This window comes from Delphinapterus leucas, chromosome 18 (assembly GCF_059928025.1).
Source record: "Delphinapterus leucas isolate spDelLeu-1000000601 "Yukka" chromosome 18, BTC_Dleu_Yukka2, whole genome shotgun sequence".
Taxonomy (NCBI): Eukaryota; Metazoa; Chordata; class Mammalia; order Artiodactyla; family Monodontidae; genus Delphinapterus; species Delphinapterus leucas.
In genome coordinates, this window is record NC_143146.1 from 32,715,225 (window position 1) to 32,730,835 (window position 15,611).

At 33.2% G+C, this 15,611-nt stretch overlaps 1 protein-coding gene across 8 annotated transcripts in view; it reads right to left on the bottom strand.

Annotated features, from left to right (window-relative positions):
- PIBF1 (progesterone immunomodulatory binding factor 1) overlaps positions 1–15,611 on the bottom strand; it is a 226,777-nt gene that overhangs the window by 75,375 nt on the left and 135,791 nt on the right. For all 8 annotated transcript variants that reach the window (XR_002645063.3, XM_022577055.3, XM_089899451.1 and 5 more), the window contains 2 exons: positions 12,422–12,512; positions 4,664–4,766 (listed from right to left, as the gene is read on the bottom strand). Coding sequence is in view for 7 of the 8 variants with exons in the window: in XM_022577055.3 (XP_022432763.1) it covers positions 4,664–4,766; positions 12,422–12,512 (194 nt within the window). In the remaining variant the exon portion in view is untranslated. The remainder of the gene's footprint in view (positions 1–4,663; positions 4,767–12,421; positions 12,513–15,611) is intronic.

The window sequence follows — 15,611 nt, forward strand, 5'->3', positions numbered from 1 at the left end:
ATAAATAGAATATGTGACAATGGGCGCACAAAGGCTGGGTGGTGATAACTTAAAGATGTATATAGTATAATCTCAAGCAACCACTATAATAACAAAGAGCTACTGCCAATCAGCCAACAATGAGATAAAGTGAGATAAAGTGATAAAAAATATTCAGTTAATCCAAAAGAGGGCAAGGAAATAAAAGGGAGGGGGGAAGGATAGCTAGGACAAATAAAAAACAAATAGCAAGATAACAGACTTAAAAATAACCATAACAATAAACACATTAAATGTAAATGTTCTCCAAACTCCAGTTAAAAGTTGTATTTTGTCAGACTGGATAAAAAAGCAAGATACAATTATATATGTTGCCTATAAGACAACTGTAAGACATAAACAAGTTAAAAGTTAAAGGATGGAAAAACACATACCCTGTTAACACTAGTCAAAAGGTGTGAAACTTTAAAATAAAAACTAAAAAATAACACCACTAAGAGAAATTAAAGAAGATCTAAATAAATGGAAAGATATAATGGGTTCATAGTCATAATATTCATATTATTAAGATGCCAATTTTCCTCATTTCATCCACAGGCTCAATGCAATCCCAATCAAAATCACAGAGAGCTTTTTTTTTTTTTGTAAAAATGATTATAGAATTCATATGGAAATGAAAAGGACACAGAATAGCCAAAAAGCTTTGAACCTGAACAGAGTTGGAGGACCAGTGCCACCTAATTTCAAGACATTATAAAGCTACAGTAATCAAGATGGTGTGGTACTGTCATAAAGAAAGACAAAGAGATAATTGGAACAGACAGAGAGTCCAGAAACAGACTCACACAGATTTTTAAACTGATTTTCAACAAGGGTCTTTTTTCAACAAATGGTATTAGAACAATTTGGTTTTAATATGCAAATAAATGAAGTTCAACCTATATCTTACACACTTTACAAACGTTAAAAATGGATCACAGGGCTTCCCTGGTGGCACAGTGGCTGAGAGTCTGCCTGCCGATGCAGGGGACACGGGTTCGTGCCCCAGTCCGGGAAGATCCCACATGCCGCGGAGCGGCTGGGCCCGTGAGCCATGGCCACTGAGCCTGCGCGTCCGGAGCCTGTGCTCCGCAACGGGAGAGGTCACAACAGTGAGAGGCCCGCATACCGCAAAAAAAAAAAAAAAGGAAAACACATATAAAAACACTGTGACCCTGAGTTAGGTAAAGATATTTTAGATACAACACCCAAAACACAGTCCAAAAAAGAATGAACTGAAAAAATGGACAAGATAAAAACTTCTGCTCTTCAAAAAACACTGTTAAAGAAATGGGAAGACAGGCCATGGAGGGGGAGAAAATATTTGCAAATCATATAGCTGATAAGAGACTTGTATCTAGAATATACAAATAATTCTCAAAACTCAATAATAAGAAAACAATCTGATATAATGAGCAAAAAATTTGAACACTTCTCCCAATAAGAAACAACAAAGGGCAAAGAAGCACATGAAAAGATGTTCAACAATTATGAATCATTAGGGAAATGCAAATTAAAACTACAATGAGATACCACTACACACCCATTAGAATGGCTGAACTTAAAAAGACTGACCATATCAAGTCTTTGCAAGGATGTAGAGGAACTAGAACTTTCATAGGCTGTTGGTGGAAAGAGTAAATAATACGAACATTTGGAAAACAGTTTGGCAGTTTCTTAAAACATTAGATACCTACTATATGATCCAGCTATTTCACTCCCAGGTATTTACCCCAGAGAAACAGAAGCATATGTTTATATAAAGACCTGTACATGGATGTTCATATCAGCTTCATTTATAATAGATAAAAACTGGAAATAACCCAAAATATCTACCAACAGGTGAATGGATGAACAGTTGTTGTAAATTCAAACAATGGAATGTTACTCAGCAATGAAAAGGAATGAACTATGGACAAATCTTGAAATAATTATGCAGAATGAAAGAAGACTTAAAAAAAGTAGTGTGTGCGTGTGTGTGTGTGTGTGTGTATATGTATGTACATAACGTATATATTGATTCCATTTATATAAAAGTCTAAGAAATGCAAACTAATCTACAGTGACAGAATGCAAATCAGTGGTTGCTTGGGGACAAAGTTGTGGGTAGAGAGGGCTGGGAGAGAGAGATTCCTAAGGGGCTCTTTGGCGGTGACGCATGCGTTCATTATCTTCATTTTGGTGATGGTTTCATGGTTATACGTGTCGAAAGTTATATTGTACAGCTTAAATTTGTGCAATTTAGTTTATATCAATTATGACTCAATAAAGCTGCTATAAAAGGAGTATTTGTTTTCATTTTGAATATTTTTTAGCACTTTGATTTTGGCAATTCATTTATGTATAATCTCAGACATATTTTGAATAGCATATAAATTATTGTTAATTCTAATATCAGTCATTTGAGTTTCATCTCCATATTATTCTCAAAAACTCCAAGCTAGTTTAAATATATAATCTGCTCAAAAAAATAGATTCTGAAAAACTTTCCTTCTCTGTTTTTTTCACCATCTATCATGAATAGTCTATTGGTATAGAAGCAATCTAATAGTACTATCTTTCAGCTAATTAGTTTATGTCATTGTTTTCCAATTTAAGCAAGCAATTTTTGTGAGGCAGACAAAAGTAAAATCCATGGAATATTTCAAATTATAACGCTTTTTTTTTCAATCTCAAGGGAAAAATTATATGCTACAGTCAGCACAGACCTTGTAATTTAGGGTACTGATTCTCCATATGTCTTATACAAAAAAATTTCAAACATACACAAAAGTACAGAACTGAATAATGAATCTATATGTACCTGTCACCAAGCTTCAATCATTATCAACATTTTGAGATTCTTGTTTGATCTATTGAGCTCCCCTCACCTTTTTATGGAACATTTTAAAGCAAATTCCAGGTATCATACCATTTCATATCACAGATATTTCAATATTTACATCTTTTTCTAATATGACAACAGCTTTCTAAAAAATTGCCTCACACAAAGTTAATTATATTTCATTACCAGAACACTTAATTTAATTTCTTATGCTTCTCCCCTACAATTTGTATAGGGGTGTGTCCCATTTAGAAATTCTTGTTTCATTAACTGAAGTGCTCAGGAAGATGGTTTTTAAGAAAAGCAATATGAATACATATGTATAAGTTTATAGGAATGTTAATATTTTTAAGAGAAATATTTTTGATAGGTTATTCTGAAATTAAAACAAACAGGAGGGATCTAGAATATATTAACAAACAGAGGTTCATTTGTTTCTTTAGTAATTCACTTATTTATATATCCTTCCATGGTTCCACCCAGCTCCAAGCCAGTAGTGGAGCTGGCTTGTAGCAGTTTGTGAGAGATGGCTGGTAAAGTTTTTGGAATTTTGTGAGCTGGTTGTTAAACATCACTATTATTAAAAATTATTTAGATTTTTAATAAAACAAATTTTATTAAAAAACCCCAAATACTCAAAAACTCAACAATTTTAATTTTACTATTATCTATGCTCTTCAGTTTACATGTCTATTGTACAATATCTGTGTGGTGGAAACATCACGTTTGCTACTGAGCATCTTTTCTCTACTCCGTGTTTAGTAATGTTATGTTGGAGGCCTGAAGTTAGTCATGGTGGGAATATTTATGCCACAGATATAAGCAAATGCTACAAATTAGAACCATCCCTCACACCCCTGCCTGGACAGCCTGTTGTTAACAGTGGCCAGCACCACACTGCTTCCACCTTGAGCATTAACTCTGAGTCAGGTACTGGAGTCACATGATATATTTCTTGTCTTTTGAAATTTGAGCATAACGATCCTTCTAATGTTACAGTATTAAAAGCACATTAAATAGAAGGCACCAAATAGACAAATGTGAATAGGTCTGTAGGAAAACAAATGCAGAATACATGGTATGTATTAATAATTTTTAATATATGCCTTTAAAGTTCCTTTATTATAAGATCCAAAATATTAACATAGAGAAACTTGTTATGCTGAAGCTCAGGAAATAAAGAACCCTAGGGAGGTAGCATCTTTGGTTTGAATTGTTTCATTACTTGAATTTTAGAAGCATATAAAGTGTAATTAGATAGTGATTAAATAAGAAGATTGGAAATACTATATAAAATGTATATATATTCTTTAAATGATACAACAGAACGCTAAGAAAAATAATTATGAATCTGATTTTTAAAGAATAAGTATAATTTGGGAACTATCATATACCAAAGACTGTGAGAGCTTAAGTGTATACCAAGTCAAGTGTGTTTAATAGATAAGTGATTTTTTATCAAAGAAGGCAAAAAGAAATCTAGTTTAAAAATGAGGTTTTAGTTAAAAACTTAAAATGCTACCAAAATTTGCCAAACTTGTTTTGCCAGTTGATATTTGCAGAAATCAAAGCTTTGTCTGTCTAGTCTGCATTTATATTTAGTCTGGGCATTTAATCTCTCTTTTGATCTTAGGTTTTGCCATACACTTTAAGTTGTTTTATAAGGCTTTACCATTAAGTTAGTTTCATAGCTTGTAAAATCATCTTATACTAGCGAACAGCTTATTTTAAAACTGCTCAGAAAATACATAAAGGAGTAACAAGGAATTAAAATGAACACTGTGGTTCTTTATATGTGTTTCTTTTATTTAGGTTATTTACCTCTTGTGAAAGCTGTGTTACTTGGTTCTTTTGATGTTCCAGGTCTTTTAGAACCATCGAGTTTCGTTTTTCTAACTGAAGCACTCTTCGTGCCAAATGGACACTAGGAGAATGGAATAAGAAAATTAATGCTTACAAAAGAGGAATACTATCTCAAATACTCAAAATGTGTTTGTGTGCTTGAAAACTAACCATTTCCTAATAATACTTAAATATTAAACAGGAAAAATATGGAGTCGAATAATATTTTCAGGTGTCAACAGTGGAAGACCAATATCCCAACAACTCAAAATTTGAAAGTAACATTAAAAATCTGCATAATAATGTAACTGTGATATATTGATTATCACAGTAATAGTTTCTAGCCCTTGCTATAAAAGTGGAAAGTTACATTATGATACTTGCTTGAAAAGACCGCAAGAAAGCAATTCACAGCTTTTCTTCATTTTTATAAAAATTTACCATTTACAAACAAATAAGGCAATTAGTTGAAACAGTAATAACCTTGTACTTTGAAAAGCATCAGTGTTTTCCTCAGACAACATAATGCATTTTATAATACAAAACACAACTGAATAGATTTTCTATTGAAAAAAGAGATGGAAAAGATGTCTGAAAAGTGGAGACAGATGTCTAACAGTAAAGGCAACAATTCTGTATTAAAAGAAACCACTAAAAGATCACACTGTGATCATCACAAGATGATCACAACTTATTGTACTGAGTGTAATCTTTAGTATTTTAAATCACATTAAATGTAAAATCCCAATTCTATTTAAGACATAATTAAGAAAAAAAGGTTTAGCTATAAGAATCATAAAATCATCCCTACTAACCACTGCGGCATAATTCTTTAAAAAATCTGCTAATAATGCTGAGAACAGATGTTGCTCCAAAGCCCCTCTCTGTAATTCCAGAAACTTAAAAATTTAATATTTATCACATTTTCATATTCTATGTGACTTAACCCATTAATCTCTGAATTGCAAAATCTGTAGAAACTGAGATCACCCTATACATCTATTTCTAAGAACTCGTTATTCCAAATGAAAAAGATGAGTTCTTTTGTTATACAGTGAATTGGGTAGCTTATTTAGATATGCTCATATCTAAATTCCTATCTTTTCAACTGGCATAAGATTTTGCCTTAATAATCAGTTGGAGTCAGAGATGGAAAAGACACAGTCCCGTTTTCTGTCAGTCATTTTTTTTTTTTTTTTTTTTTTTTGCGGTACGCGGGCCTCTCACTGTTGTGGCTTCTCCCGCCGCTGGCGCACAGGCTCCGGAAGGGCAGGCTCAGCGGCCATGGCTCACGGGCCCAGCCGCTCGCAGCATGTGGGATCTTCCCGGACCGGGGCACGAACCCCCGTCTCCTGCATCGGCAGGCGGACTCTCAACCACTGTGCCACCAGGGAAGCCCCTGACAGTCATTTTTTACAAAAAACAGCTTTATTGATATAAAATTTTCTTGATATGTAACTTATAATACCATAAATCCTGCCCATTTAAACTGTACAATGGTTTTTAGTATATTTAGAGTTGTGCAACTATTACTATAATTTAGTTTTAGAATATTTTCATTACACCCACCCCCCCAAAATTTGTACCCCTTAGCATAACTCCCCATCCTCCCAGTTCAGCCCTAGGGAACCACTAATCTACTTTCTTCCTTTATTGATTTTTAAGATGTTTGCAGTTTAAAGAACACTTATAACTCAACAATTACAAGACAGTCCAATTAGAGAATTTACAACAGTGCCTTATCTATAGAAAGTTCTGAGTAATTGCATACACACATTTTTGCACTTCTCATATGGTGATTTCCTTAGGAAGTGCAATGATTGGGTCCAAGCACATGTGCATTATGAATTTTCAGATATTCCTCTTGAGAGGCTGTACAAATTTAAATTCCTATGAACTAGAATGAAAGTTCTCCAATGACAGAAATTTTTTAGAAATTCGTTTTCTAACGTATTCTAAGTGCCTTGGAGAATACCTGGTACAATAATAATCTGTTCAGTAATAAACTGTTCAGTGAATGAACTTTATACAAGACCTCCTGTTTCTTTATGCCCTAGCCAACACTGGGCAATATCAATCTTTAAAAGTTTTGCTAACTTTACATATAAACAATAGAATCTTATTTTAAATTAAATTTGTGAGGTTAAACATCTCTACATTTGTCAGACATTTGTATTTCTTATTTAATAAATTGATGTTTATGTCCTTTTACCATTCACTTCAAATCTTACCTACGTGGTTAACTCTATTCTACATCTAAATTACCTAAAAGTATCACGGCCTCCCCAAATCTCAACAGAACCAACCTATTTTCCATTAATGTCTACTCTGCCTAATGTCCCATAAACATGTTTTGTATATTCCTTCCACTGTACCTCTGTTGGTCCTCCAGTCTGGAGAAGATAGGTTATTCCACTGATTGGGAGCCCAGCTTTTTCTGGAAGGCTCTCTCCGAGGTCCACTTCCTCCATTTCTGACCAGGCCAGCCTTCACTGATCTCTATTCCTCTGACTGACATAGGCTGGCACACAATACAGTGCTAAATTATATGGTTTTAGATATTTCTTGATAGTCTTTCAGGTGTTCATCTTTTCTCCCCCAACAGATACAATTTAAATGAAGACTTACCCTCTGTGGTGTGTGCTGAACAGAGGGGGCACTTACTAAATCCTTCCTGACTGATTTTAAGTAAATTTTGCTCAAATGCTAGAATTTTGCTCAAATTGCTACAAACCATATTCCAAGGTTGCAGAGTCTCAATATTAAAGTACAACTAATGCTCAGCATCTAAGCATTGAACTAGTAATAAAAAAGAGCATAAAGTTTATAAGGGAAGAAGGCAAATGTCACAGATACCAATTCACCGCTTCCATATTTCAACCTCCTAAACTTTTAAATGTGGCACATTGATGTGCTGAGTGATTTGGTGCTATAGGTGGATTCTGTTTAGAAATCTGGGATATTAGAAGTCAGAAGACAGGAGGGGAGTTTAGTTTAACTGAAATTCAAAGCAAGACAAAAGAAGAATTGCTCAACTAGCTGAGTTTATGTCTCCTTAACGACAATGTACATACTATGAAAACAAATCTTTAATGAGTTTTTTTTATAATGAGTAACCATGGATACAGTTAGGGGAAATGACTCCTGCTAAAGTTTGTTTGTTTGTTTGGTTATTTATTTATTTATTTAGTACTGAACTCCTCAAGAAAGCACTGCTTTTACAGGCTCTCTGTTGGGACACGTAGGTACAGCATAAAATTCTTCTTTGTAATTATATAACTGCCATGTGATTTTTACCTGCACCAACATTAAGTTTTACATCAACTAGAAACCAATACCACAAGAGTATAGTTTTGTATTTGAATTTTAAACTAAAACTTCACCTCTTATCTGGTAAAATTACTTCCCCAAGGGTTACCTCTTAGCTCTCTCAGCACCTCTTGACTCAAAATAAAAGTTATCCTCTTGGATTTGTCAATGGCAGTCAGTACTTCTGATTATCACATACAGTTTCATAGTAGCCTAGCCCAGGCAGTGTGAACATGGCCGACCTCCATTTATATCTGAGATATCAAAGCACAGTGGAGGACTGATGCTCTGTCCTGAGTCCTTCAATATTGGATGGTTCTCTTAGTATTACCAAAACTCCAAATAAGTAAGTGTAGGTACTTAGTTACCTGCTAATTAGTTACTTGGTCTGAAATAACATTTGGTTTTTTGCTCTTTTTCAGTTTTAACAGGTCAGAGTCCTGTCTCAATTAGCATGGCATGGAAAAATGGTTCAAAAAAAGGGCACATGGGCCAGAACGATTTCAGCTTCAGAAAGCATAAGGTTGCTCCCTGCACTGACTGCTTTCTTGGCAGTTACTGAGGACTAAATAGTGGTGCATTATGATTACCTATAGTTATATGAGTGTTTTTCTAGTTTTTCTGTAGGTTTAAACTTTCAAGTTGATCATGAGTAGATTAGCAATAACTTTTTAAAGGTTTCTAAAACCAACCCAAATGAAATAAGCAAAACTTTCTCTAAGGAGGAAAATGAGAACTCACACATGTGAGAATAAAGGAGATGTTTTTTCCTTTATTATAAAGATTAGTCTACTGTGAAAGTTTCAACTTAAAGCTCTTTATAAAACTAGACAGAAACTAAAACAAAGATCAATAGTATGCAGTAAATCTTGCAATTTGAAAGGTTTAAAAACCTTCAGAAAAGTCTCCACATTCAGATATGCCAAAACAAACAGAGAAGCACACACTAAGGCCACGTTAGTGCCTGGGTGTTACCCATTTAGTGTTACAGGTTAAAGAGCATAACCAAAACATGCAACTAGAAAATCTTGTTTGCTATTTTCAAAACAATCACTACCAAAACAAAAGCATTACTTCAGATTTTCAAGTTTAGTCAAGAAGAGCCTTTTTTATTTTAAGCAACTTTAATTGTATATGCCCTTTTAACCTTCCACAACTTTGTCCCAGAAAGCTTAACGCAATAGTTACTGTTCATATCTCTACTGAAAATTCAAAATGTGAGTAACCTTCTTTAACAATTATAATGTGTTTAAGATACACTTTTGGAAGTTATTTTTCAAACTAATTTTGAAAAATTAGTTTTGCTACTTCTTTATTGGAAACTGGCATTATGGTCTATGTCTTAAGAAACTGATTAATATCAAAGAAAGTGAATCTCAAAACTAGTTTCATGTCCAGGAGTTGTTTCCACTAATTATTTCAAGAGGTCTCATTAAAATTTTAAAACAAAATTGTTTTAAATGAAAACTCACCTTGTGCCTCATTAAAGTTTCTGGAACATTGGCTTTACCTCGAAAATCAACTGTGTGATCTATTTATGTTAAGAAACATTAATTGACATAACAAACTTTTATTGGACACCTACTCTACACCAGGCACTCACTGTGTGGTGAACTTCTTCACATCCATTTTCTCATTTTAATTTCATAATATACATTGGGTGGCAATAGGTAACTAGTGAAAATTTTCAGTGGCTATCCAATTTACTAACAGCAATATGGCACTCAAAAACAGAAGGCCTAAAAATTGAAGTTGTGAATAACCATTAAAAATTACCTTTTTGAAGAACATTCAATGATATAAGAAAATGTTCAGGGTGAAATTATAAGATAAAAAATTAAATTTCTAAGTTACATACAATAATACCCTAAATACATAAGAAAATATATGTATCTGTATACATTTTTGAATGGCTATCTTTGGACAGTAGGATTACTGGTAATTTTCCTAATATTCTAAAATAAACATATATTATTTTTATAATCAGAAATCCCCTCCAATTAAGTGTTACTCTAAAATATTTAATTCTGGTTGTTGAATATATGAAATTTTAAATCAAATTTAGTATGAATGGGATATATTGTGTAGCATATGAGAAATAAGTTCCTTTGAAATTTTAATATATTTTGAAATGTGCTGATGTATAATGAAAACTTTATTATGCAAATATTTCATTTGCCATTATGACTGAGTTATTTTATAATTCACCTTAAGCTTCCATTGCTTTAATTTCAAATGTGACAAATTAAATATAGATTCTCTTGAAGGTTATATTGCTTTCATCTTAAATAAATTAAACTTAGAGCACAAAGCCATTGACTTCTTTACAAATATCCATTAAGAAATCAAATATGGACTTTGTAAACTTCAGAAATGCATCAGACCCTAAACAGGGATCTTCTTTGCCATTGGTTGATTTTGTGCATACAGTAGGCACTCAATAAAAGTTGTTGAATGAATGTGCAAAGGAATGCATAAATGTCCTCTTTGGCTATCTAGACTTACTTTCCCTTCACTCAGTTTAGATGACCTCAGAAGCACTTCCTCAAAATAACCCTCTGGTTCATCATGAGAAGAATGCCTGGCACCAGCTGGTAGGAGATATTAATAGCATGCCCATTAGGCACTTGTTCAAGGCACATAGATAGCTCAGTGATAAAATCTTTAGAAATATTTGGACAGTTAAGATTATTCAGAATATAAATCAGTTGTGGTTCCTTAAATCTTCAATCTCAATATTAAGAAATCAACATCTGTTTTGGAAATTCTTAAAAAAATAGTAAGATAATAGTAATAATTGCTTTCAATTTTAGAAGAACTCAGCATTTGGGGGCTAAAGAAAGAAAGCTTACAACAGAAAAATTCTTTTTTCTTCTTGTGACCAAGATTCTTTTGAAGGAATCAGATGATAAAATAGAGAAGAGAATGGACTTCCTCCTTCAAATTTCCATTTTTAGCATTTTACCAATCATTTGCCACTGATAAAAAAGTCGCTTGCCCACAAAACTACATTTCTATTCCTCCCTTGGCAACATAATGCTCAAAAACAGAGATATGCTGAAAATCACAAATTATCCTAGGTCACCCTCAGGAGGGACTCAGGGGAGAATGGGAATGGAATGGGACTATAACCGATTTTTTCAAGTAATACATAATTTAGAAATACTTGCATCTTCACTAGACAGAATTAACCATTCCAACTACAATTTGATATCTGGTAGTCTTCTACCCTTGATCTGTTCAGTGTAACCAGTAAGAAACTTAAATTCTAAGCATCCTGTTGTTACTTCTCATAAAATGGTCTATATCTTACATCACTTTAGATAGCTGTAAAGAGCCGTTACCCTCTGAGCCAAAGTTTCTACAAAAGTATTAGAATTAAGATGAATTGTTTTTCTTACTTAGTGTGTAATGTCTCTAAACGTTTAAATCTATTCATGTAAAAATAACAGATAGCAGCTCTGAATCCTCAAATACTCAGATGAAGAGACAATTCTACTAGGTATCTTACACCATGCTAGGTAGGGACAATGGAGAATAAACAAGAATAAGATGTAGTTGTTGACCCTGAGGAACTTTCCATCTAGCTGGGGAAACAATATGGAAAATGAGAGCTAGTGAGATAAGACAAATGCTCTGTTGTATGGTATGTGGAAAATAGACATTATAGGCAGAGAGATATACTACCCTCATCTGGGGTAGAGAGGTAAATAAGGCTGGAGAGGTAGGGCCACATGGAAGGGCTTAGAAGTCTGATAGAAACATTTAGATTTGTTATGGTAGCAAGCAGGGCTCTTTCTGCAAAGCAGGATGAATTCAGGTGGGAGAAAGGAGTTAGGAGTTAGGTCACTAGAAAACCAATTAACATAGGTACAATTTTCTCTTAGTATACTTTAAATAGTATCTCAACAAATAACTAGTGGATCTTCTAAAAATTTTCTTGGTCTTCACAAAGTGTTTTATACTTTCAATCACAGTATATATGCTAGCTCTATCTCTCTCTCCCAATCTCTTTCTTTTTCTCTCTCTCAAGTGTACATCAAGGAATGTAGACAGGTGAATAAAAAACAAGTGAAAAAAAAAGGAAGCATAATTCATTAATTTTAACCTGAAAATTGTTGGTACAAAAAAGCATTTGTAACTCACCTGAAATTAAGATGAAAATAAATTTAAAATGGTGTCATTATCACTGAATCCAATTCTAGGAAAATTCTAATGTACACTTACATTCTACCCAACATTAAACTCACTTAAAAATACATGAAATGCATGATTATTACTTACTGTGTTTGTGAGCAATTTAATATTTATGCATACTAAGAATAAAGTAACTTTATTTTGTCACTCCACTCAGTACGTCATCAAAAAGCACAATGTAATTACATTTAGCTTGAATGGATAAGTGAAATGAATATATATTGATTTTACCTTTGCTTTAGTCGTCTTTTGGCTGTTGTGGGAACATTAGCACCATAGCCATAAGAAAAAAGAATCCTTTCAGCCTCATCTTCATTTTCAACTGGAAAATATTGAAGTGTACAATGTGAAATATTTTTTTTCTTAAAAAGTATGGCAGAAGTGAAAATAAAAGAGGTCATAATAATGAATTAAGGAGCATAAGAACATTTAAAAGGGCTAATGCATAACCTCAAGCAGACCATTTGTAAGCAGCAGCACAGTTATTTCGTAAAGTATATGCTTGCTTGGATTTGTTCCATCTATTTTTAAAAGGTTTAGTAAGGGACTGCATCATATGACACGTTAAGTTTTCTTGTTATAAAGCATAATAATACAGATGTTATTTACTCTGAGGTTCAAAGGCTTTCTGCATGAAATGTATGTTATGTACTTCTGAAAAAGTAATGATAAACTCAATTTCATTACTTCTTTTCTTGATAAGAGAAATGATTATTTTTAATTAGGAAAGATGTTCATTATTTTATCAGAAGAACAACTTTATCCTAACTTGCAATAATGAAATTATGCATTTAAGTAGGCTACTCTGTGAGGAAAATGTACAGTCCTGAGAATCTATTGATGGCATTTTAAAAAAAATTACAGAAAACACAGTAACACCATTTACTTCTAAATTTTGCTATTGTTACACCACTCCCCCAAAGGAATTTTAACTAAAAGGTTAATGTTTTATGGCTAAAACATTTAAATGCGATGACAATTTACTGTAAGTTGAGATGAAAAAATATTTAATCAAAGGCTATAAAAGCTAAAGGTTTTTTAAACCTTTAAAAAGGTTTAAAATTTAAATTTAAAGCAGTTCATGACATATAACAATTTTTATAACATTATTCATCAATAACCAGTATTTTAATGTCAAAAAGAGAAAGCTACTTTCAGAAATCTTTCAGGTTTAAAATAAAGCCAAATATTTTACATTAGTAAGTGAAGCTATTTGCAGGCCTATCACTGTAATATGCACTTATTTGTTGTTTGATCCTTCTGTAGTAAACATTTCAGGAATATTCATAAGTGTTTTTTTTCTTCAATTTTGACCCTATTCACAGTGAACCAATATCAGTTTTCAGAGGTAGGATTAGTAGTTATGAGGGACAAGTGTAAGCAAGAGATCCTATGTGCCATTGCTGATAGTAACATCTCATTGCTCAGATCCAAGTTGGCTTCTCCAATCCAGCTCTATCAGAACTAGAGCAGGCATTTAGATACTATCTAACGCTTGTTTCTCTTAAATAGTTCTAAGGTCAGAAGAAAGAGGGGTTAATTTAGCTAACATCTCAAAAACCCATCAGATATTGATGGACAACTTACATTTGAGTTTAATACTTACTGGATTATAACTCATGGGCTAACTATTCCAGTGGTGATTTAATTACAGAAACAATGTCCTACACAAAATGGCAAATGGTACTAAAGAGATATGAATGTGTCTTAGTACCACTATTTTTCCCATGCTAGAGGCATTAGGAAGGTATGGGGAGAATGACATTCACAGAGAACGTGCAGGAAGGAACTGCAATGTGTAAAGGCACAGAGCTGTGAAGTTTCAGTAATTGTGAGAAAAGTGGCTGAAGTTAGTCTGGAAAACAATAGTAGTAGAAAGGGAGGCCAAGTTCCAACTGTGAATGGGACTAAAGTCTTGTTTGCTAGGCTAAAGAGTCTGGATTTTATTCTAGAGACAACAAGAAATTAAGAGATTAGAACAGGTAAGTGACATGACCAATAGATTTTTGTTGTTGATGCTGATATTATAGGAAAAAAAATTCCAATAATGGGAAAAGGGTGACCTAGATTGGTAGCACAGAGAACTCCTTACAGGTTATAGTAATAATCCAGTTGTGACTTGGTCCATAATAGCAATGGGGGATGGAGAAACGAACCTGGATTCTAGACAAATGAGTAGGTATGGAGGTGAGATGAGGCACTAGATAGGATGAGGGAGGAATCAAGGTTGACAAAAGCTAGTTGGGTAATTAGAAAGACTTTAACCTTACTAACAGATCGAGAATACAAGAAAATTAATACGTCTTAGGGAAGGAAGGGAAAATATAAATAATGTTACATCTTCAATGACTGCAAGAATTCCATACAGACCTGTGGAATCACTAGCCTGTGGTCAGTAACTGAAATTGTGGAAAGGGATAAAATTATCCAGAAAGTAGGTAAGTAAGAATTGAAGAGGATGAGGGGGAAAAAAAAACCCCTGGGAACCAGAAAGAGTTAGATAAAAGAAGAGACAACAAAAGCGACGGAGAAGAAACAATCAAAGGCAGGTGACTTAAGCAAGAGAAGAGTTTTGAGAAATGTGACAAATGCCCAGCAGAGGTTACAAGTAGGATGAGGTTGGAGAGTAGGTCCCTCAATTTGACAATTAGAAATCTGATATTTAAAAAAAATTTATTTAGCTTCTAGACAATACCTGTACTTTTAACAATCTGATGACGATCTTTGAAAACGAAACTCCTCAAATATACAAATATTAAACTTATTTGATTACAAAAAGCAATTCAAGTGTAAACAGGATACTGTAATTTGCCATGGTTACACCTTAACAAATGAAGTCTAACCATCTTCATCTCAGCTGAATTAGATGATAATCGTTTGAATATTGTACACACTATAGTACTAAAAAAGAATGTTCTGCACTTACATCTTACAAATTTTGTTTAATCAGTAAGTATTCGTTAAACAAGGATAGGAATATTCTAATTTCCAATGTCAACAGATAGAAAAGAACCTAGTTTACTAATCTTCCAAGTACAAGCAAATGTATTTTATTCTAAGATACTTTTAAGATGGTTTATAAAATATCATAGCAAAAAATTAATTTATGTATCTTTTCTAAAGACTTTGTTTAGAAAATATTTACACTCATGGAAAAGCTGAAAGAAGTGTACACTCATATATCCAACATCTGGATTCAAAATTAAACATCGTACTATATTTATTTCTCACACATTTATCTATCACTGTATCCATTCATGAATCCATCTTATTTTTTTGATGCATTTCAAAATAAGTTGCAGACCTGTGCCTTCACCTCCAAACAGTTCAACATGTAAATCATCAACTATAGTTGAATATTACTTATAGTTCTTTTCTAAAAATAAAATTTACATATGGTGAAAGGTACAAATCTTAAGTC